We start from the raw sequence: 23,901 nt of genomic DNA, 5'->3' as shown, positions 1-23,901 counted from the left end.
AAAAAAGGGGTTATGATAAACTGTTTTTCAATCATAACTATAATTAAAAAACTTGGTATTCTGTTGTGTTATTTCTTTTCAAAATTTAAGTCTAACTACATATTTTACAGCCTCAAGTACACCATACTAGGGACACTAGCGCTAGAAAAACTTTAAAGAACAAATGGGGATTTCCATTCTGAAGTTTACTTGGCATTAGATGGTTTAAAAAAAAAACAGACCTGCACAACCTAGGATTACAGTGAAAGGAAGACAGGCAGCAGACATAACACTTGGTTATGGAAAAACAGCAGTTATCAGCACTTCATACCATCATTCACACTTACTAAAGCAGAAGATGACAAAGCAGCTAAGAAGTATAACAAATACTGACAATACATTGAAAACTAAGGGTATGGCTACATTTGGAATTTCAAAGAGTGTAGTCAGAGCGGCAGCGCTGGGAGAGAGCTCTTCCAGCGCTGCATGTAAACCACATCCCTTACGGGTGTAGCGTGCGCTGCTGCCCTGATTACACTGACGCTTTACAGCGCTGTATCTTGCAGCGCTCAGGGGGGTGCAACCTCAGTTGCAGCGCTGTAAAGTGTGAGTGTAGCCAAGCCCTAAATGTTGTTTGAGTGTAAGCCAGCCAATATCCATCCCTGTCACAGAGCTTGTCTACATCATGGGAAATGTTTTCTATGGGAGTGTGATTACTAAAGCACACTACATTCTACCACACTGATTGGTCTGCGTAGACCTCGCTGGTGTGCACCAAAGGTTTTTTAGTGCATTTTAACATTAGAATCATTTCAAACAGCACACCAGCAGGGTCTGAGTGAACCAATTAATGCACAACATGTTAGTGACAAAGAGTCCTGTGGCACCTTATAGACCAGGGATCGGCAACCTTTCAGAAGCAGTGTGCCGAATCTTCATTTATTCACCCTAATTTAAGGTTTTGCATGCCGGTAATACATTTTAACATTTTTAGAAGGTCTCTTTCTATAAGTCTACAATATATAACTAAACTACTGTTGTATGTAAGGTAAATAAGGTTTTTAAAATGTTTAAGAAGCTTCATTTAAAATTAAATTAAAATGCAGAGCCCCCTAGACCGGTGGCCAGGACCCAGGCAGTCTCAGTGCCACTGTAAATCAGCTCGTGTGCCACCTTCGGCACCCATGCCATAGGTTGCCTACCTCTGTTATAGACTAACAAAAGTATTGGAGCATAAATTTTCATGGGTGAATACCCACTTCGTCAGAGTCATGCACAAGCTTATGCTCCAATGTTTCTGTTAGTCTATAAGATGCTGCAGGACTCTGTCGCTTTTTACAGATCCAGACTAACACAGCTACCCCTCTAATACTTGACAACACGTTAGTGTGCTTTAGAAATCATACCCCCTTAAGAGTGCATTACCCCACTGAAGTCTCATTATTCCAAGAATATAAATCCAGTGAAATAATGGACTCCCTTAGAAGACCACATTCTCAGGCCTGGAAAGGAACAAGAACTACTGTTAGGATAGTTTGCATGAGATCTTAAAAACCTCAATGAAATACAAAATCCACCAAAAATGTGTTTCAATTAGAAATCCAAAAACAAAACAATTTATATATGCAACCAGGATGAGTTAATGCCAGTGCAGGAACCTTAGCTTTTTCATTTTCATTTTCATTATTTTTTCTTTACTGTGCATTTCATACATATACTAAGGTTCCCAGGACCACCTGATCGCTTCAACATTTTAAAATGTTTCTATTCATTCAGTGCTACCAAGTTTCAAAATGCCACTTACATACTAACAATATATAATGTCTGAAATTCTTTAACTAAATGAGCAAAATTTGATTTTCATTAAACTCTATGACATACTTATGGAGTACCAAAAATAAACAAAGAAAATGTCAGGGAAGACATACTGACACCAGGAAGGGGTCGGCGGGAGGAGAAGAATGGACAGTAGAGAAGAGAGAAGTCCGTGGTAGGTAGCACTACCAGCTTTACATACATATCTTTAATGTGAGTCTTCCCCAACATTAAGCCCTCCCTCCCCCAAATTCACAGCAATTAATTCTGGGATACAAAAACGAGAGCCCAAAACAGAATGAAAATGTACCTAAAATAGTTAATGTCATGAAACAATACCCATTTTAGTAGATAGTTTTTACAAATTATTTGACTACAGGTGATGGAAAACAGCAGGCGTTTTATAAATCTAATTTGTCACATCCCTACCCTTTCAAAGTTCTGACTTACAGTGCTGCATATTTAATGGGAATCGCAAAGTTTCTATGAAAGGTCACCACGTAATTAGCTTGCTTTTTGCTTTAAATTTAAAAGTTCAGTTTTATAGCACTTCCAAATGGACTCATTTTGGGAAAATATATACAAAGTTTGTTTATTTGGAATTTACAATGAAGTCACAAATCTCAAAGCTTAGTTCACAGACACCTGTTTTTTGCCTTAGTGAAGTTATGAAACAACATGATGGGAATACAATTTTGCTCCTGGCAACTACTGTTTGTTTAGATGACACTACTGTTAACTTAAAACAAGTAAAATTTGTTAGTCTGACTATGCTATACAAGCACAAAAACAGCGTGCTATTTTATGAGGATTTAGTCTCTCTAAACCTGTCTGTAGAGAAATAGGGCGCTTTTTAGGTTAGAGGATGGGCTGTATCACAGTAGTGCATCCTAACAATGACCCAATGACTTATGTAACTCAAACAGCATGGTGCGGGATTCACTGTGAAATTTGGAGGCAAGAAGAAAAATGACACGCTTCATTGTTCGCCTGATATTTTAACCCTATAAAAAAAAATTATGTCAATTTCACCTCTCAAAATGGCAAACATTCACTCAGAGGAGTAACTGCTACACTAGCTCCCTATTTAGCTATAAAAGGCAACAAAGGAGGCAAATTGGTAATTGGTCTCTACTAACTGCAAATATGTAAGACCCATTTTACAATTTTTAAATTAAGTTATATTTTAAAGGTAAAAATTCTTCTATTCCCTATTCAGAACTGAAACTAATTCTCAGCTTTGTAACATTTGTAAATATATTTTTACTGAACGAGTGCTCTTAAATTGAAATCTACTTCCTATCTGATACTGTGGCAGAGTGGAAACTGGAAGCACTAGTGGTGCAAAAAGAATCCTTCCCTCAAGCAGAGAAGACTTCCCCATTACCAGTGCATGGATTCTGCCAGAGCTCAGTTTGATGCTGTTTGATCTAAAAATCTGAAGTAAGACACCACCACCACCTACCCTGACAGGCAAGCTGAGTAAGCAGTTCCTGGGAAAGGCATTCTTGGGTAAGAGCAGCCCATTTCAGTGAGTAAGGTTAGAGGCAAATTAAAGCCCATACACTAATTCTGCAAAACTTAAGTCTATTAATTGATTTGTTCCTCTTCATTATACCAGTTTCGGTGCAAGTAAAGAGGTCCAAATGGTCATAGATCCATTGTATTTTTATATCATTAGGTAAAGGTGATTAAAGAAACTTCAATGTAAAGATCACTAGATCCCTGAAAAATATTTTTAGTTTAACTTCGTGTGTTTGGCAGCACTTGTGTACAGTCATTTTCTCCTGCATAGTCAATGAAGCCCCTATGTTACAATCAGTTACACATATTTAACTTTACACAAAAGTAATTCCACATAAGCAATGGAATTACTGCAGTGTGAAAAGTTAACCATAAACTTAACTGCTTGCAGTAAGAGCTTAAATTAATCAGTTTCTCCTTTTATTTGTGTGAAGGTGAATTTTTAAAAGAAAAAAAATAGGAAAATCCCACAAAGTCAAACACACTGATAGAAACAGTTGTACCTAAAACTAATTTTAGTTTTCAGATGACTCAATCTGAAGTTCATGAGGACCCTTTCAGAAGATGATCTAACGTTAATTCAAAATTGAGTTCACCCCAAAACAGGGGTCAAGTGCTCCTCTGACTCTGGTTCACATGGGGCAAAACAAGACATATTTCAGGGCTAAACTTTACTTTGGCAAGTAATTTCAAGGAAAAATTCATTCATATCCATTTCTCCATTGCCATCAAGAGCACACTCAACAGTTTGACTCAACTTCCTGATTCAATGACATAGCAAACTTCAAAGTGCCTAACAATATCAAAACTCAAACAATTCATTCAACATTTAAGATCAATTTGCATTTACTCAAAGCTGTTTGGCAGGCAGTTTAAAACCTCCTCCTGTTCATGTGGTTTAAATATGCTTAAACTGGTTTCACATGGACATCAGCTTTTTTAAAAACCACTTAAGTAACTACTGTGAATAAGGTTAGGTCTGGCTTTAAGACTAAGCTTGATAAGTTTATGGAGGGGATGGTATGATGGGATAGCCTAATTTTGGCAACTAATTGATCTTTGATTATTAGCAGGTAAATATGCCCAATGGTCTGTGATGGGATGTGAGATGAGGTGGGATCTGAGTTACTACAGAGAATTCTTTCCTGGGTGCTGGCTGGTGAGTCTTGCCCACATGCTCAGGGTTTAACTAATTGCCATATTTGGAGTCAGGAAGGAATTTTCCTTCAGGGAAGACTGGCAGAGGCCCTGGAGGTTTTTCGCCTTCCTCTGCAGCGTGGGGCACAGGTCACTTGCTAGAGGATTCTCTGCACCTTGAGGTCTTCAAATCATGATTTAAGGACTTCAGTAACTCAGACATAGGTTAGGAGTTTGTTACAGGACTGGGTAGGTGAGATTCTGTGGCCTGAGTTGTGCAGGAGGTCAGACTACATGATCATAATGGTCCCTTCTGACCTTAAAAGTCTATGTAGTCTACACTCAAAAAGTTGTCAGCCCAGCTATGTCGCTCAGGGATGTGAAAAATACGCACACATGAGCAATGCAGTTAAGCTGACCATCTACTCCAAACATACTTGTACAGTTAGAGGTTGGAGTCCACATTTTTTGAAAGCTTGAAGAAACTTAATTGTAAAGAAGCAAATGAGGCTTACACCTCATCCCCCACACCCCGCTTTTGAGGCTATTCCACAGATCTCAGCTTTTGGACCACTTTTTCTCCTTAATTTCTTCCCAGTACGCCAAGGGCTTATTGATAAATGCAACCAAACCAGGGAATTGATTACAAACAGTTACATGGGGACTGGAAATAACTGTCTGCATAACCAGGTCAAAAACTTCAATAATCCACAGTTTTAGTCATACTGTAACCAAGATCCCCACTTTATATATAAAGTGTTAACACGCCCTTTGTGCCATCCTAAATATTTTCCCCTCTGGTGTTTACCTTCCAAATACCTCTACACTTCTACCTGCTCTGCCTTCTGATCACTTTTAACACTGCAAAGTTGAAATTTCACTTCCCATGCTATATCACTCAAGACTAGACAGCTTTCTGTAATTTAACTGCTACCACACATTTTTAAAATTGCACTTATGCAAAATAAGATTTTATTTAACACTGCATATAGAATCTGGAAATGGAAGAGACCATATAAAGAAGTAGATTAATCCCTGCTGTAGTGCATTTACTAGGGCTGTCCACTGACTTTTGTATCCAAAATAAATCAGCTAATATATAACCCTGACTGTATATTTGAAAGGGATCTAATTCTTCAACAAAAAAAGGCAGAAAAACCTCTCTGCTGTTCAGTGGAGCTGAAAGGTCAGAGTCATGATTTCTTAAGCTTTTCTACGGTTCTCAATGCCATTGTATCAGAGCATCTCACATTCATTCTCAAAATGGGGAAGTAACCATGAAGAGAACAAATTACTTGCCCAGGCTCACATAGTTAGTTTGTGGCTGAGCTAGGAACAGAACCCAGATCCTCAAGTCAATCAGTTTCTTAACTCTAAGGCAATTCTTCCTCTTTGGGCTCCAATGGGCTAGGCTGTACAAATACACAGGAAGAAAATCTCTCCCCAAAGAGTTCACAAAAACAATTAAAACTGTGAAACAAAAGGATGAAGGAGGTAGGAGGAGTGTAACAGTAGTAAGAATCACACAATAGGAATCAGTTATGTAGGCTAACTACTGTACAACTTGGTAATGTTTAAATTTAAAAAAAAAAAAAAAAAACTTCCATAATATCAGATATACCCAACTGCCCATGAATTTAGCCATCATTAGTAAGCCAATTGCTTTTAGGTGTCACAGGGGGGAGGGATAAGCTCAGTGGTTTGAGCATTGGCCTGCTAAACCCAGGATTGCGAGTTCAATCCTTGAGGGGGCCACCTAGGGATCTGGGGCAAAAAACAGTAATTGGTCCTGCTACTGGAGGCAGGGGGCTGGACTCAATGACCGTTCAAGGTCCCTTCCAGTTCTAGGAGATAGGATAACTCCATTAATTTATTTTTTTAATTTATTTTTTTTTTAGCAGAAGAGGGTCTCGAGGCAAATGAATGAAGTGAAAGCAGAACAGGGTAGATAAAAATCATTTATTTAAGTTAAATAGGTTTATTTTTAAAAAAAGAAATGTATTTGAAATTGACAACAAAAATGAGGAAGTTAGTTAAGAGAAATTAAAACGTACAGTGCCAAAAAGTGAAAATATCTGCAAGATGCATGGAAACTTTTTAAAGAAACCATAATAGTGGCTCAACTTAAATGTTGATTCCAAATTAAAAAACATAGTAAGAGAACAAAAAAAAAGTGCCACCGTGGCTAAACAAAGTAGAAGAAGCATTGAGACTCAAAAAGGCATCCTTTAAAAAGTTGAAATTAAATCTTAAAGAGGAAAACAGAAAGGAGCATAAACTCTGGCAAGTGAAGCGTCAAAATAATTAGGAAGGCCAAAAAAGAATTTTAAGAACAAACTAGATAAAGACTCAAAGTAACAGCAAAAAAAATGTTAAGTACATCAGAAGCAGGAAGCCTGCTAAACAACCAGTGGGGCCACTGGATGATCAAGATGCTAAAGGAGCATTCAAGGATGATAAGGCCATCGAAGAGAAACTAAATAAATTATCTGCATTGGTCTTCATGGCTGAGGATCTGAGAGAGATTCCGAAACCTGAACCATTGTTTTTAGGTGACAAATCTAAGGAACTGTCCCAGATTGAGGTGTTGTTAGAGGAGATTTTGGAACACACTGATAAACTCAACAGTAATAAGTCATCAGGACCAGATGGTATTCACCCAAGAGTTCTGAAGGAACTCAGATGTGAAACTGCATAACTGCTAACTGTAGTTTGTAACCTATCATTTCAATCAGCTTCTGTACCAAATGACTGGAGAATAGCTAATGTGACACCAATTTTAAAAAGGGGCGCTAGAAGTGATTCCGACAATTACAGGCCGGTAAGCCTGACTTAAGTACAGTACATACCCATTTACGCACATATGTCAGGAGTCAAGATGTCATGACCGCGTGTTAACAGACCACAGGTTAAGAGGGCCATGCTGAAAAAAGTGTCCATGATTCACTTAGAAAAAAACGCTGTTATTTTCTGCTCTTTTATACTTGCATTTTTCCCTTTTTATGAAGTCTGCCATTCACTGCAGATTAATGATTTCAATATTTTCCATATTTTTGCTCTTCCATAAAACTTACAACAGTTTCTACAGCAGTAGGGGCTTCTGCGAGTGAAATTTTGACCTTTTCAATGACACCCTCATCGTCGTCATCATTGTCATTTAAGCCTGCGTTATTAGAATTCTCGCCATCACTTTGCCAGTCTGATGTAGCGTCGCAGCCCGTTAATATTTCTTCATCAGACAGAAATTCTAAATTCGGGCAGTCTTCATTCATCTCAAGCCCCCTGGTAATGATTTCCAGCAACGTATCCAAACTAAAATCTTTTATCATTTGAAAGAGAAGCCTTTATCCTCATCGCCCTGCTTGTTTGTAGGACGTCTTTTTCCAAAAATCCTTCAAAGTCTGGCTCTGAATTAGCGCCATTGCTGAGTTTTCTGAGTCTGAGCTGTCTTTGACAGAACAGGCATCAACGAGAGACTTCATCCAGCAGTTTTCAATGGACTTTTGTTTTACTCCATCCCAAGCTTTTTTAACTAAATAAATAATTTCCTTCATGTTTAACTGTTTCAGGAATTCGGAAATGTGCATGACTCGATCGCTGAAATCGGCTCCTGCCGATAACTGTTTTTAAAATTCTGAATAATGCCCTGGTCTAAAAGGTTGAATTTTTGATGTTGTGCTGAATGGTAGGTACAGCATTCGAATTTTTCCATCGCTCAATACCAGTGATTCAGCTGGAGGATGGGCTGGACAATTGTCAAGTAGCAAAAGTGCTTTGGCTTTGAGTTTCTTTTATCGCAGATGCTTACGAACAGCTGGAACAAAGCTGTCGTGGAACCAGTTGTCGAAAATGTGTCTCGTCATCCAAGCATTTCTGCTGTTAGCGTATATTACTGGCAGTTTGGCTCTACTGAGGTAATCAAAGCAAGTGGCTAACAAGAAGAGAAGTAAACGTATGCCTGCCTCTCTTATTACTACAAACAAGAGTCACACGATCTTTTCTCTTTTTAAATCCAGCTGTTTTCTGTGTCTTGTAATTAAAGGCTAAAAACTTATCAGATAGCAGTTTCACCGTAATTAAAAAGTTGTTCTTCGTGGTAGTCTTCATTATGTAAAATAGATTTTAACTCAGAGGGAAAAGCATTCGCGGCCAATTCATCCATCGGCTTTCTCCAGAAATTGATACCTGCGCTATGCCATGACCCTTTTTAAAACGACTTATAAAACCCTAGCTGGCTTGGAATGATTCATCCTTTGTTTAATTTCTAAATTTCATCACTTGGGCTTGAAGAATTGGCCCACTTAGCAGCATTCCTTTCAGCCTTTCCTGAGCAAAACATGTGCGCATGGCTTTGTCTATTGTGTGTTTTGCTGAATAGCGCACACATTTTCACTTAAGCCCCACAGCAGAATCAATATTTTGTACAAAGACATTCAGTTTAGATTTGTTTTTTAACCATCCTCGTAAAGTAGATTTGGCACTTCTAATATCTTTTGAAAATTTGGTCTGGGTTTCTCCACTATTTACTCGATCTATTGCAGCTAGATTTTCTTCTACACAGTGTAGGAACGCTGATGCTTGCCTTCTGCCATTATATTAGGCCTATAGTTAAAATTTTCTAAAGTAGTATATATATTACTATATAACTACAGTACTACTGTATATATTATATATCTCTAGCATGACAATGACTAAGTGTGCGTCATACATCTTTATCAATATCAGTAAAGACGTACAACACATTTCTGCTCAGCACTTGCTGTCAATTTCTGTCAGTGAGTTAGTGAGCAAATCTGTAGCACTACACAGCAAGTTCCTGTACCGCGTGTTAACGAGTCTCGCATGTTAAATAGGTAGCATTGAGAGGCATGGTGCTACTGTGTGTTAAGCGGATTCGTGTGTAAACAGGTCACACGTAAACAGGGTCTGAACTGCACCAGGCAAACTGGTTGAAACTATAATAAAGAACAAAATTGTCAGACACATAGAAGAACGTAATTTGTTGGGGGAAAGTCAACATGTTTTTTGTAAAGGGAAATCATGCCTCACCAATCTACTAGAATACTTGGGAGCGGGGGGGGATCAGCAAGCATGCGGACAAGGGGGATACAGTGGATATAACGTATTTAGATTTTCAGAAACCCTTTGACAAGGTCCCTCACCAAAGGCTCTAAAGCAAAGTAAGCTGTCACGGGATAAGAGGGAAGGTCCTCTCATGGACTGATAACTGGTTAAAAGATAGGAAACAACAGGTAGGAATAAATGGTCAGTTTTCAGAATGGAGAGAGGTAAATAGTGATGTCCCCCAGGAGTCTGTACGAGACCAGTCCTATTCAATATATTCATAACTGGAAAAAGAGGTAAAACAGTGAGGTGGCAAAATTTGCAGATGATACAAAACTTCTCAAAATAGTTAAGTCCCAAGCAGACTGCGAAGAACTACTAAAGGATCTCACAAAACTGGACGACAGGGCAACAAAATGGCAGATGAAATTCAATGTTGATAAATGCAAAGTGATACACATTGAACACCATAATCTCAACTATACATATAAAATGATGGTGTCTAAATTAGCTATTGCCATTCAAGAGGTTTTGGAGTCATTGTGGATAGTTTTCTGAAAACATCTACTCAATGTGCAGCAGTAGTCAAAAAAGCGAACAGAATGTTGTGAATCATTAAGGGATAGATAATAAGACAAAATATATATTGTCTATATAAACACATTGTATGCCCATATCTTGAATACTGCATGCAGATGTGGTCAACGCATCTCAAAAAAGATATACTGGAATTGGAAAATTATTAGGGGTATAGAACACCTTCCATATGAGGAGAGATTAATAAGATTCGGACTTTTCATCTTTGGAAAGAGGCAACTAAGGAGGGATCTGATAGAGGTCTATAAAATCATGACTGGTGTGGAGAGAGTAAATGAGGAAGTATTTACTCCTTTTCATAACACACAAACTAGGAGTCACCAAATGAAATGGATAGGCAGCACACTCAAAACAAACTCAAGGAAGTATTTTTTCCACACAACACAGTCAACCTGTGGAACTCCTTGCCAGAGGATATTGTGAATGCCAACACTATAACAGCGTTTAAAAAAAAAAAAACTAAATAAGTTTATGGAGGCTAGGTCCATCAATGGCTATTAGCCAGGATGGGCAGGGATAATGTCTCTAGCCTCTGTTTGCCAGAAGCTGGGAATGGGCGACAAGGGATGGATCACTTGTTGATTACCTCTTCTGTTCATTCCCTCTGGGGCACCTGGCATTGGCCACTGTCAGAAGACAGGATACTGAGCTAGAAGGACCTTTGGTCTGACTCAGAACTCTTATGTTCTATCCTAAGGCCTAAACTTACAATAACCTACTAAAATCATTTAAATTCAATAAATATTCAACCCATACATATTTGCTGCCAAAGTTTTAAGTGAAGTCAGACCACTGAACAAGAGGGAGTGCGTGGCTAAGCACCTGGAACCAGATTTTGTTGAAGTGCTAAATCAGTTTTTGACAGTAGCTGCCTCTTACGATGATGAAAGGGGCATATTTTCTTCATCTAGTTCAGTTAAAAATAAAGAAAGAGTGAGAATTAAAAACAGAAAAACTTCTTTTCCTCTTCATATCTATGACTAAAGAGGACGTGATCTACTACTTCTGAAATCTTGGTAACCAGAAACAATCAACTCAACTAATTACTAATGATACTTCCTGTTTAAGTAATTAGTTTTAAATGCAACACATTTTGATACACTTTCTTCTTACGCATCTCTAGCACTTAAGGACGTTTTATTTAACTAAAAAATTTTAAAATGCTTTTTTTGTGCATTTTTAAATTGAATTCCAATTTCCATCCAAATAGTCTGAAACACCACAGGCAAAATAAAAAAATAAAAATCAATGTGTTAGTCACTATTTTCTAAAAACAAAAAAAGGAAACGAATTAAGCAACAGAATAAATATATTTATGCAACATAACTGCTTAAATGTGTACAGACACAGTATATGCTAACCTGAGGTATAAAGCACCAAGTATATGTAAAGGCCATAGTTTGTTGCAAAACATGTTTTGATGGTTACCAACCAATGAGAATCAACCTCTCTTTAGGAAAAGAACTGAAAAGTACAAATATAAAAAGACTAAAATCAAATATTTAAATCAATGTTTCCAGCTTGGTGATTTAAATCATTATCAAAATAATCCACCCTTGGGTAGTGGCTTTACAGATTAGATTAGCAATTAGATTAGTGTTGCTTATGTAAAAGCAGTGTGAAAGGAAGAGATATTTGTGGGAAAAAATGGACAAATGGATGTTCCGAGGCTAGCACTATTGATAAAGCAGATAAGAGGCAAGAATAGAAGCAAAAGATGACAAGCACAGAAAGGCAGATATGCTGTGGTTTGAAGGTCACAAAGAGTGAGGGGGAAATGGGGAGTTAATGCAAAGATCAAGGAGAGAACAATATGGGTAAATGATCAAGTTTTCAGGCAAATATGACCTTGGATACACTGTATTTCGTATGAAATGGAGGAAGATAATACGTCATGCAGATTAGAGTTGCAGTAATCAAAACAGGAGACATTGAGTATCTCGATGAGAGTTTCTAATGTCTGGATAAAGAGAAAGGTTCAGATCTGAGGGATGTGGAGAAAAAAGCAACAAGATTGAGACAAGAGGCTGGATGTGTGGGGCAACTTGTACGAAGAATTCAGAGATGACCTCAAGCTGAGTAGCCTGAGTGACCCAGAGGTTAACAAAAGAATGGACAGATTAGGATGAGCTTTGTGGGGGAAAAGTAAGGAGTTCTCTGGTAGTCCTTGAACCCATTACGGACCCTCCCAGTTGTATATGGACTTGGGCGGATAGATGGGGATTCCAGCTGTGTGGTCAGCTGTACCATCTCCTGCGCAGCCATCTGTATAGGGGAACAAGCAGAGGCAGACCTGCATGCACTCTAGAAATCCCTAGCTGGTATTGGCCTTCAGAGGCATCTAAAGCTAGGGCATAGCTTAAAGCAGTACTTAAACTGCTCTAAACTATCTTGAAGTGGCATCCTGGAGGGAGGCAACCTGGGACCTAGATAACTCTCTGATTACAGGGCTGTCACACGTCCTTTGTTGCGCTCAGTGGTGACTGGGTGCAGCAGAGGATATTGAGTCTACTAAGTTTAAGTTAGCAGTGGGAAATCCAGGAGCAAGATAGGGGGTAGCATCCTAACAGCCACGGTAGAAATAAAAGACCTGGGAAAACAAGGCAAGGACAGTATTGCTGAAGCCATGGGAGTTCAAAAAGGACATGTAACTGTATCAGCAGAACCAAAGAGGTCAAGGAGAATGTGAATGAAAAAAAGAGACCTTGAGATCTGGCCAGAAAGAGGTTGTGAAATACCTTGGTAAAAGTAGTTTCAGTGTAATGGAGGAGGGGAGTGAGTTGGAGGATTTATTTAATCATGTTATTCTCTGTGGTTTCATTTTTACCTTGAAAACCTTTTAATATTCAAGTGTATTCTGTTATCATTGAAATGGAAATCTCAGACATTTTACATTGATCTAGGGAACAAAATTGAAATCAATTACACTTGCATCCTGGTAAAATTCTTTACCAACTGCCCAGTCACATATTTTTAGCAACTCAAAATAGTAGTACCCAGTTAGTGTGCTATCCTTAAGCATTTCTAAACTTCATTCTGTTACAAATACTTTAGGTGTAGACATCTCAGTCACTTGGATTACTGGAAATTTTACCCAGTACCTTGAAGCAGCTGTGTCCTGATCCTCAGATTAGACCCACATGGTCAAAACCCTGTGTCTGCACAGAGCCCCACTGAAGTAAACTGGGTGGGAGTTCACCAGCATGGATATAGTTAAAGGATCATGGGATCAGTAAGAAACTGTGGCATGCATCCGACGAAGTGGGTATTCATCCATGAAAACTCATGCTCCAATTTGTTTGTTAGTCTATAAGGTGCCAAAGAAACTCTTTGCTCCTTTCTTAATGATTCCCAGCATTGTTAGCTTTTTTGATTACCACAATTTTACATCAAAATTAGATAAGTATAGGAGCATCAGAATTCCTGTTGCAGTGAACTTTACAAGGAAGACGGCTGCCAAGAAGTAAACAGAGTAACTGTGATTAAGAAATATTCCATATTGGTTTCAATGGGAAAAGCACTGAATTTTGAATATTTATTAGTTGAGTTTTGCTATATATTTTCATTTAGCTTGTTTTAATTTCTTTTACTTTTCAGGCAGACAAGATTTGAGAGCTTTATGTTAAAATAATGAGATTCCCATTTCCCCCCCCAAGAACCGGTGTTCCTTTGAAGTGTCTCCCTAGAACCTAGACACTCACTTCCCCCACTACTAAAGCCTAGGGCAAGAAGTGGGGGTGACAGTGCTTACAGGGAAACTTCTCTTAACTCACACCTCCATTAAAAAATAAGTTCACTAAGAAGGGAAGAGCAGAACCATCAACTTGTGTAAGCACTGTATATATGTGGTCTCCATCTCCTCTGAGCTTGTTTCCATCATTCCTCCCTGCTTCAGAAACTTTGGGTTTTCCCACAAAGTGAGAATGGACTTAAAATATAGCTCTGAGTGGCAGAGCAGACTCTTCAATATCCAAAAGTAGAAAGAAAGAAAGACAGAAAGAAAGAAAGCATTTCATAGTAACACCAGTTCTAAGGGGGGTGATGTACAACACCAGATTGTATCTGCCTATAAAATAAACAAAAACAAGTTAATGGAAAGTTATTTTCCCACAACAACATATTAAACACACAATGAAGTTGATGTAAAAGTAATTAAAATGAGGTATTTGCCACAGAAAAAGTAACTGGGAAGAGATTCCCTCCATTACAAATCTGTTCCGGGGGAAAACAACCACCTCTGTTGAACAAGTACGTTTTAATATTTTCATTGTTAAATGTGTTGATTAAAAACATTTTAAAGTACATTACTCTAGTGATTTTTCTAAATTTCAGAAGAGTTTGTTTAAAGGGACACAATCTCTTAGTATAAGCTCAAAGCTTAAATTTATTTTACAAAGGCGAATAAAATATTTGTATATAAACAGCTTAATTGGGTTTCAACTATCCTCTGAAGTCTGAAACCGAGATAGTACTAGTAGTGAAAGGCATCCAGAAACTGAAACCGATTACACTTCCTATTGTCCAAGTTGACTCGAAAGAAAACGTGCTTGCCAACATGGACAGGGAAAGCGAATTTTTAAAAATGTCTTCGGTTTAACTAATCTAAAAAGCCAGCACCCACCGTGGCGCATGCTGTAGCTGGTTAAATATGGAAGTCTGAGATTTCGTGCAATGTGTGTTGGGGGAAGGCGAGAACGGGCCCATTTTTTGATTGTGCCACCATCCTATGGTAAGGCTCTGCAGTTGGCCGAGGGAGCCCTAAGTCTAAAGGGGGGGGGGGGGGGAGCCTGTGTTCCTAGCCTGTGCTCCGCGCCTCCCACCCACCTCCCCGCTGCTCCCGTGCACACGCCCAGCGGAGCCCTGCGGCTCGACTGCCCCCACCCCGAAAGAAGGCTCAGCCAAGCCGCTCATCCAAGGCCTACGCGGGCGCGGGTACCCCCTTCGCCGCCGCCCCGTACCGCGCTGCCCACCCCAGGCCGCTGTCCCTAGGGGAGCGGCCTCGGAGCTCTCGCTCACCTGGTCGCCAGCGGCTCCCTCTGCGGACATGGCGGGTTAAAACAGGGCCACGCAGCGGCCCCCTAACACAGATTAAAACCCTTTAAAAAGCGGCCAGCGCTGCGGCGGCTCCCAGGGTCCCGCCAGCCACACGGCCGCCGCCGCCAATTCCAGCGACCCAGGGTCCAGAGAACAAAATGGCCGCCCGGCCGCCCCCGATCGGCTTTCACGAGGGGCGGGGGGGAGGAGCGGCACCGCGCGGGGGCTGCTGGGAGCCCGAGGGAGCAGAGTGTACGCGCGAGGACTGCAGAGAGCGACGAAACTGTAGGAGCGCCACGCTGGGCGGAGACTAGCGGAAAAGGAGGAGACGGAGAGAACAGCATGTCACGCGCACCCTCTGACCTCAGCACGCCGCAGCGAGGCGGAAGTGATTGATGTGTGTACGGTAGGTGGGTCTGGTCTATGGAACGAGCAAAAGGAAGCTGCCTTGGGCGGGCTGAAGGGAGCAGCTGGCACTCTCCCGACCTGGTAGTGGTGCCCCCGTGCATTGTGATGTCAGCCTCAGCTTCCCCGCGCTAACTGCTGGTGAAGGGCAGCCCCTTCAAAGCGCGTTGTGCCAAACTAATGGCGTGACTGTGGTGCGGGTCAGAGAACCAGGGCCACACCTACAAGAAGTGGCTCTAGCTCCCTAACCAGAGGGAGATGAGAGAAAGCCTCTTTGAGGCCCTGCTGCCCTCTGATTGTTTCACACTAGCTGGAGAGCCAGCAGCACCTCTGGCTGAGGACCTCTGACAAGTGGTAGAAACACCATCAGTCATCTCCCACCTCTCCCACTGTTAGGGTGACCAGATGTCCTGATTTTATAGGGACAGTCCAGATTTTTGGGTCTTTTTCTTATATAGGCTCCTATTACCCCCCACCCCTGTCTCAATTTTTTACATTTGCTGTCTGGTCATCCTACCCACTGTCGACTAATTGAATTCCCCAATGCACCGACATCACCTACATTTTATATTGAGTGAGCTTCAGTCACTTGCATCTCATCCAGGCCCCGGTCACGGTTCCAGGCGTCTAACTGCAGTGGCAGGATCTGGTGAGATACAAAGCTAGATGTCATCAACCTGTGTCTCCTCTTTAATCCTCTCAACATACTTGTATTCATTGTCAGTAAGAGGGGAGACAAGATGGAAGCCTCTGGAGCTTACACATGACAACACTCTTAAGAATGAAAGCAATTGCCCAACATCACTTTCTGTAAATGCTCAGCGAAAAAGGAATGTGGCCACCAAGAGCAGCCCTGTCAATTTCTGCCACAATCTGCAGGTGAATCAGTAACTCCTCACAGTCAATAATATCAAAAACAACTGATAGCATTAAATCTATCAGTATGGAAACCCAGTCGTCCTCACTAGGAGGAGATCTACCAGAAGTGCAGTTTCTGTTTGAAGACCTCGGATGTATAGGTGTTCTAGAAGCTTAGATATTGTGCAATAATTAACTAGCTTGTTAGACTCGTGGGTTCTTCTGCACAACAGCTTACTTAAGGTAAGCTGGCTCCTGCCCTCCATAAGGAAAGCATCAACAATGTCCACCAGCAGTGGATCAGTTTTTCCACCTAGCAGGCCCACGTCAGCCAAAAGGGACTCCTCTTAAAAGAACAGGTTATACGATGAAGAGCTCCCAGCACCTCTAGTAACTTAGTGAGTATTAGCCCAAACTCATCCAGAGAAGACAGCGTTTATACTGCTTTGCAGCCACAGAACCAGACAGCTCACCCTAAATCTGCTCAATTTTATCTGCACAATAATCAGAAACTTCTCCACAACAGGAAGAAATGTAGATTAACCAACCTGTCTACTTTGAGAACAAATCCACTATTTATTATTTATTTGCATTATCACAGTACCACTGCCTAAGAACCTTCAGCGGGAGGTCCTTCGCTCTAAGCCGGAGAGAGGGACCCTCCTCTGAATTGCCGCCGAATACCTGAACGTGCCACCGCTCTCCGAAGTGGCTGCCCCAAGCACCTGCTTGTTAAGCTGGTGCCTGGAGCCGGCCCTGCATGGAAGTCTGAGGAAGAGGTGCCCACTGGGTACTTGACTGAGGATAAACGATGTATATAGCATCCTAGCCAACTCAAGGTAGAACAGCCTATGACTGTTTTAATCATACTGTTAAACAATAGAATACAAATTGAAATTTGCAAGGTATTTATGTGGTAAACATTTGTATGCTCCTGCATGCTTCACGCCACCATTCCAGAGGACATGCTTCCATGCTGGTGACACTCGTTTAAAAAAAATAAGTTAATTACATTTGTGACTGAACTTCTTAGGGGAGAATTTTATATCCCCTGCTCTGTTTACCCACATTCTGCCATATATTTCATGTTATAGCAATCTCGGATGATGACTCAGCACATGCTGTTTGTTTTAAGAACACTTTCATGGGAGATTTGACAAAACACAAAGAAGGTACCAATGTGAGATTTCTAAAAATAACTATAGTATTCCAACCAAGGTTTAAGAATCTGAAGTGCCTTCCAAAATCTAAGAAGGAGGAGGTATGGAGCATACTTTCAAAAGTCTTAAACAAGCAACACTCCAATGGGGAAACTACTGAACCCGAACCACCAAAAAATAAAATCAACTTTCTGCTGGTGGCATCTGACTCAGATAATGAAAATGAACGTGCATCGGTCCATTCTGTTTTGGACTGTTATAAAGCAGAATCCATCATCAGTATGGAAACGTCCTCTGGAATTGTGGTTGAAGCATGAAAGGACATATGAATCTTTAGCACATCCAGCACATAAATATCTTTCAACACCAGCTACAATGGTGTTAATTTTTACAACGTCACTTTAAGGTGACATTGTACAAAAGAAGCAGGCAGCATTATCCCCTGCAAGTGTAAACAAACTTGTTTGTCTGAGCGATTGGCTGGACAAGAAGTAGGACTGAGTGGATTTGCAGGCTGTAAAATTTTACATTGTTTTATTTTTGAATGTGGTTTTTTTTGTACATAATTATACATTTGTAAGTTCGATTTTCATGATTAAGAGATTGCACTACAGAACTTGTATTAGGTGAATTGAAAAATACTATTTCTTTTGTGTTTTTTACAGGGCAAATACTTGTAATCAAAAATAAATAAAAAGTAAGCACTGTACACTTTGTATTCTGTGTTGTAATTGAAATCAATATATTTTAAAATGTAGAAAACTTCCAAAAATATTTAAATGGAATTCTATCCACAGTGTGATTAATCTCATGATTAATTTTTTTAATCGAAGGATTAATTATGATTAATTTTTTTAATAGCTTGAAGGCCCTAATAACTCTTTATTTGTTGTTCTCCTTTTCTCTATCTGCTGTCTGCTTGTTTTCCTGTCTTTGGACTGTAAACTCTTCAGGGCCCTTCTTCTTTGTTCACTGACTGCTATTGGTAATAAATAATACTCCATCTTTTAAAAACAGAATTACCTTCTTATTACAATCCAGGCACAAAGTAGGCCTGTATGAAATAAAAGAGCAGATCCTTTAGTGGTGTAAACTGTCACTCCATTAAAATCAGTAAAGTTCAATGGAACCAGGACAATTTACACTAATTGTGGGCATGACCCATCGTCTTATTTCTTTTACAGCCCAACATTAGAGAATTAAAAGAAGCACCTAATAAGGGTATGTCTACACTACTAAATTAGGTCAATTTAATATAAGTCAATTATTTAGAAATCGATTTGATATAGTCGATTGTGTGTATCCTCACTTAAGACCATTAAGTCGGTGGAGTGCATTCACAGTACCGAGGCTAGCGTCAACTTTGGAGCATTGCACTGTGGGTAGCTATCCCACAGTTCCCGCAGTCTCCGCTGCCCATTGGAATTCTGGGTTGAGCTCCCAATGCCTGATGGGGCAAAAAACATTGTCGTGGGTGGTTCTGGGTACATGTCATCAGCCCCCTCCCCCCACGAAAGCAATGACAAAAAATCGTTTCTCATCTTTTTTCCTGAGTTACCCGTGCAGACGACATACCACGGCAAGCATGGAGCCCACTCAGCTCACTGTCACCGTACGTCTCCTGGGTGCTGGGATTGGGAGTGCAGCCCAGAATTCCAATGGTTGGCGGAGACTGTGGGAACAGTACAGTAAGCCAACCCTGTAAGCCATGTTGTCAGTCACCCCTCTCTGAGTGAGAGCAACGGCTGAGAATCATTTCGCGCCTTTTTTCTGCGCAGATGCCATACCATGGCAAGCATGGAACCCACTTAGATCGCTGCGGCAGTTATGAGCACTGTAAACACCACGTGCATTATCCTGTAGTGTATGCAGCACCAGAAGCTGCAAAAGCAGGCAAGGAGGTGACGGAAGCACGGTGATGAGAGTGATGAGGACATGGACACAGACTTGTCTCAAAGCATGGGCCTCGGCAATTTGGCCATCCTGGTGGCAATGGGGCAGGCTCATGTCATGGAACGCCGATTCTGGGCCCGGGAACCGCATAGTGTTGCAGGTCTGGGATTATTCCCAGTGGCTGTGAAACTTTTGCATGTGTAAGGGCACTTTCATGGAACTTTGTGACTTGCTTTCCCCTGCCCTGAAGCACAAGAATACCAAGATGAGAGCGGCCCTCACAGTTCACAAGCGAGTGGCAATAGCCCTCTGGAACTTTGCAATGCCAGACAGCTACCAGTCAGTCGGGAATAAATTTGGAATGGGCAATTTACTGTTGGGGCTGCTGTGATCCAAGTAGCCAACGTGATCACTGAGCTGCTGCTATCAAGGGTAGTGACTCTGGGAAATGTTCAGGTAATAATGCATGGCTTTGCTGCAATGGGATTTCCTAACTGTGGTGGGGCGATAGACGGAACCCATATCCCTATCTTGGGACCAGACCACCAAGACAGCCAGTACATAAACTGAAAGGGGTACTTTTCAATGGTGCTGCAATCACTGTGACTGATGGATTACAAGGGATGTTTCACCATCATCAATGTGGGATGGCCGGGAAAGGTACATGATGCTCACATTTTCAGGAACTCTGGTCTGTCCCCAAAATCTTCATCCCTGTTGCGTGAGAATCCATTGAGGGGGCCATGCACAGGGCTGGGGTAGTTGTACGGGCACCCTCTAGAATGGCATGCAGCTCATCATAGAAGCAGCATGTCTGGGGCTCTGACCCGGAGTGGCTGTTTGCCTCTCTGGTTTTTTGGTAGTCTTGCCTCAGCTCCTTAAGTTTAACGCGGCACTGCTGCAGGTCCCTGTTATAGCCTCTGTCTTTCATGACCTTGGAGATTTTTTCAAATGTTTTGGCATTTCGTCTTTTAGAACAGAGTTCTAATAGCATGGATTCGTCTCCCCATACAGCGATCAGATCCAGTACCTCCCGTTTGGTCCATGCTGGAGCTCTTTTGTGATTCTGGGACTCCATGAGCTGATTGCTTCTGTCAACGTGCATGGGCTGAAATTGTGGAAAAGCAGTATCACTTGCCCCATAACCTAAGCCATGCTGAACACAATGCCATCAACAGCCTCAAGAACAACTCTGCCATCATAATCAAAAAGGCTGACAAAGGAGGTGCTGTCATCATCATGAATAGGTCGGAATATGAACAAGAGGCTGCTAGGCAGTTCTCTAACTCCACATTCTACAGGCCATTACCCTCTGATCCCACTGATGATTACCAAAAGAAACTACACCATCTGCTCAAAAAACTCCCTGAGAAAGCACAGGAACAGATCTGTACAGACACACGTCTAGAACCCCGACCAGGTGTATTCTATTTGCTACTCAAGATCCATAAACCTGGAAATCCTGGACGCCCCATCATCTCAAGCATTGGCACCTTAACAGCAGGATTGTCTGGCTATGTGGACTCTCTCCTCAGGCCCTATGCTACCAGCACTCCCAGCTATCTTCGAGACACCACTGACTTCCTGAGGAAACTACAATCCATCAGTGATCTTCCAGAAAACACCATCCTGGCCACTATGGATGTGGAAGCCCTCTACACCAACATTCCACACAAAGATAGACTACAAGCCATCAGGAATAGTATCCCCGATAATATCACGGCTAACCTAGTGGCTGAACTTTGTGACTTTGTCCTCACCCACAACTATTTCACATTTGGGGACAATATATACCTTCAAGTCAGTGGCCCTGCTATGGGTACCCGCATGGCCCCACAGTATGCCAACATCTTTGTGGCTGACTTAGAACGCTTCCTTAGCTCTCGTTCCCTAACGCCCCTACTCTACTTGCGCTACATTGATGACATCTTCATCATCTGGACTCATGGAAAAGAAGCCCTCGAGGAATTCCACCATGATTTTAACAATTTCCATCCCACCATCAACTTCAGCCTAGACCAATCCACACAAGCGGTCCATTTCCTAGACACTACTGTGCTAATAAGCGATGGTCACATTAACACCACCCTATACCAGAAACCCATTGACCGCTATACTTACCTACATGCCTCCAGCTTCCATCCAGGACACACCACACGATCCATTGTCTACAGCCAAGCTCTAAGATACAACCGTATTTGCTCCAATCCCTCAGATAGAGATAAACACCTACAGGATCTCTATCAAGTATTCTTAAAACTACAATACCCACCTGCTGAAGTGAAAAAACAGATTGACAGAGCCAGAAGAGTACCCAGAAGCCACCTACTACAGGACAGGCCCAGCAAAGAAAATAACAGAACGCCACTAGCCATCACCTACAGCCCCCAACTAAAACCTCTCCAGCGCATCATCAAAGATCTACAACCTATCCTTAAAGATGATCCCTCACTCTCACAGATCTTGGGAGACAGGCCAGTCCTTGCTTATAGACAGCCTCCCAACCTGAAGCAAATACTCACCAGCAACCGCACACTATACAACATAAACACTAACTCAGGAACCTATCCTTGCAACAAAGCCCGATGCCAGCTCTGTCCACATATCTATTCAAGTGACACCATCACAGGACCTAATCATATCAGCCACGCCATCAGGGGTTTGTTCACCTGCACATCTACCAATGTGATATATGCCATCATGTGCCAGCAATGCCCCTCTGCCATGTACATTAGCCAAACCGGACAGTCACTACACAAAAGAATAAATGGACACAAATCTGACATCAGGAATCATAACATTCAAAAATCAGTGGGAGAACACTTCAACTTCTCTAACCACTCAGTGACAGACTTGAAGGTGGCAATTTTGCAACAAAAAAACTTCAAAAACAGACTCCAAAGAGAGACTGCTGAACTCGAGTTAATATGCAAATTAGATACAATTAACTCAGGCCTAAACAGAGACTGGGAATGGTTGGGTCATTACACTAATTGAATCTATTTCCCTATGTTAAGTTCTCCTCACACCTTCTATGGGTCAACTTAATTATCACTTCAAAAGTTTTTTTTCTCCTGCTGATGATAGCTCATCTCAATTGATTAGACTCTTCCAGTTGGTATGCATACTTCCACCTTTTCATGTTCTCTGTATGTATAAATATCTCCTGTCTGTGTGTTCCATTCTATGCATCCGAAGATGTGAGCTGTAGCTCACGAAAGCTCATGCTGAAATAAATTTGTTAGTCTCTAAGATGCCACAAGTACTCCTGTTCTTTTTGAGGATACAGACTAACACGGCTGCTACTCTGAAACATGAGCTGATGAGCTCTGCATGGTCACCTGTGTTGATCAACTCGCCACACTGGCCAAACAGGAAATGAAATTCAAAAGTTCACAGAGCTTTTCCTGTCTACCTGGCCAGTGCATCTGAGTTGAGGGTGCTGTCCAGAGCGGTCACAATGGAGCACTCTGTTAAGTTGACAAAAATGGCTTCGTCGTATGGATGGGTGCAGAGTTAAGTTGATCTAATGCTGCAAAATGCGACCTAAACTCGTAGTGTAGACCAGGGCTAAGTTACAGAAATAAAATTCCTTTAGAAAAATGCCTGTAGATGTTTTGGTTGTTGCAAGTTCTGGTTGAAGCTTTGAATTATTTTTCAATTACGTTTATTGGCTTTCATGGAAGTGTGATTGTAAAGGAATTTTATTTTATGTGTGGGAGGTGAAGTCTGTTACCTAACAAGAGTCAGCCCAAATGCATTTGCAAAGGCTGTGTTGTTTAAATTATAGATTGTGTTTGGAAATAACATGAAAAACAGTTTATAGATCTGAGCTTGCTTGTTACACAGAGCTTCTCTTAATTTTTTGAAAGGCTCACATAGTTAAAGCAACAAGACAATTTCTAATTTGAACTACACTGTAGTGATTCATGCTTTGTTCAGTAATAGGCATGAAGCTGAAGGGCAAATACACAACTAGGTGTGAATTATTTGAGTAATTCACTGTGGACTCCACTGCTCAATAACTGACTATGGCAGGAGTTATGCATCAATGGTTGAACACAAAGGAGTTTATGTATGGTACCAATATTTATAGCAGCTGTTACTGTGGCACCTTAGGTGCTTCAATTACAAAAATTAAAGATACAAATTATATGCTGCTTGAAGAAACAACTAAAGTAGAATCAGTCAATCAAATGCTAAACAAGATAAATGGACTTTACATTACACCCTGAAGGTTGTGAATTTCAAACCCTGGCAGACCACAGTGGACCAAATTTCAAAGGCAGCTGCTCTCAGAGGTAGCCCAATCATTGGTTGCCCAGCTGATATTTAACTGCCACCTCAGAGTATAGGATAAGAGGTAATTGTTCAAATAACTGAATCTCAAGCCATTCAGAAGTTTCTTGCTGTCAAACATTCAGCCCACTTCATC

General features: G+C 41.1%; 2 protein-coding genes across 2 annotated transcripts in view; one reads left to right on the top strand and one right to left on the bottom strand.

Annotated features, from left to right (window-relative positions):
• CSTF3 (cleavage stimulation factor subunit 3) overlaps positions 1 to 15,376 on the bottom strand; it is a 76,023-nt gene extending 60,647 nt beyond the window's left edge. Inside the window, exon 1 of the mRNA XM_050955065.1 lies at positions 15,133 to 15,376. Within this exon, the coding sequence (XP_050811022.1) occupies positions 15,133 to 15,162 (30 nt within the window). The 5' untranslated portion in view covers positions 15,163 to 15,376. The remainder of the gene's footprint in view (positions 1 to 15,132) is intronic.
• A 4,314-nt stretch (positions 15,377 to 19,690) lies between these two features.
• On the top strand, positions 19,691 to 22,714 carry LOC127051983 (uncharacterized). The gene is made up of 2 exons (XM_050955083.1): positions 19,691 to 20,126; positions 20,481 to 22,714. Exon 2 carries the CDS (start codon positions 20,706 to 20,708, stop codon positions 22,461 to 22,463), a length of 1,758 nt encoding a protein of 585 aa, XP_050811040.1. The 5' UTR covers positions 19,691 to 20,126; positions 20,481 to 20,705; the 3' UTR covers positions 22,464 to 22,714.
• Positions 22,715 to 23,901: the final 1,187 nt, after the last annotated feature.

The sequence above is a fragment of the Gopherus flavomarginatus genome, chromosome 5 (genome assembly GCF_025201925.1).
Source record: "Gopherus flavomarginatus isolate rGopFla2 chromosome 5, rGopFla2.mat.asm, whole genome shotgun sequence".
NCBI lineage: Eukaryota > Metazoa > Chordata > Testudines > Testudinidae > Gopherus > Gopherus flavomarginatus.
The sequence above is the reverse complement of the archived record's forward strand: the minus strand, read 5'-3'. Positions and strand labels throughout refer to the sequence as shown.

Coding starts and splice junctions, on each gene's coding strand:
- LOC127051983 (XM_050955083.1), top strand. CDS start 20,706: ATGAATAGGTCGGAATATGAACAAGAGGCTGCTAGGCAGTTCTCTAAC.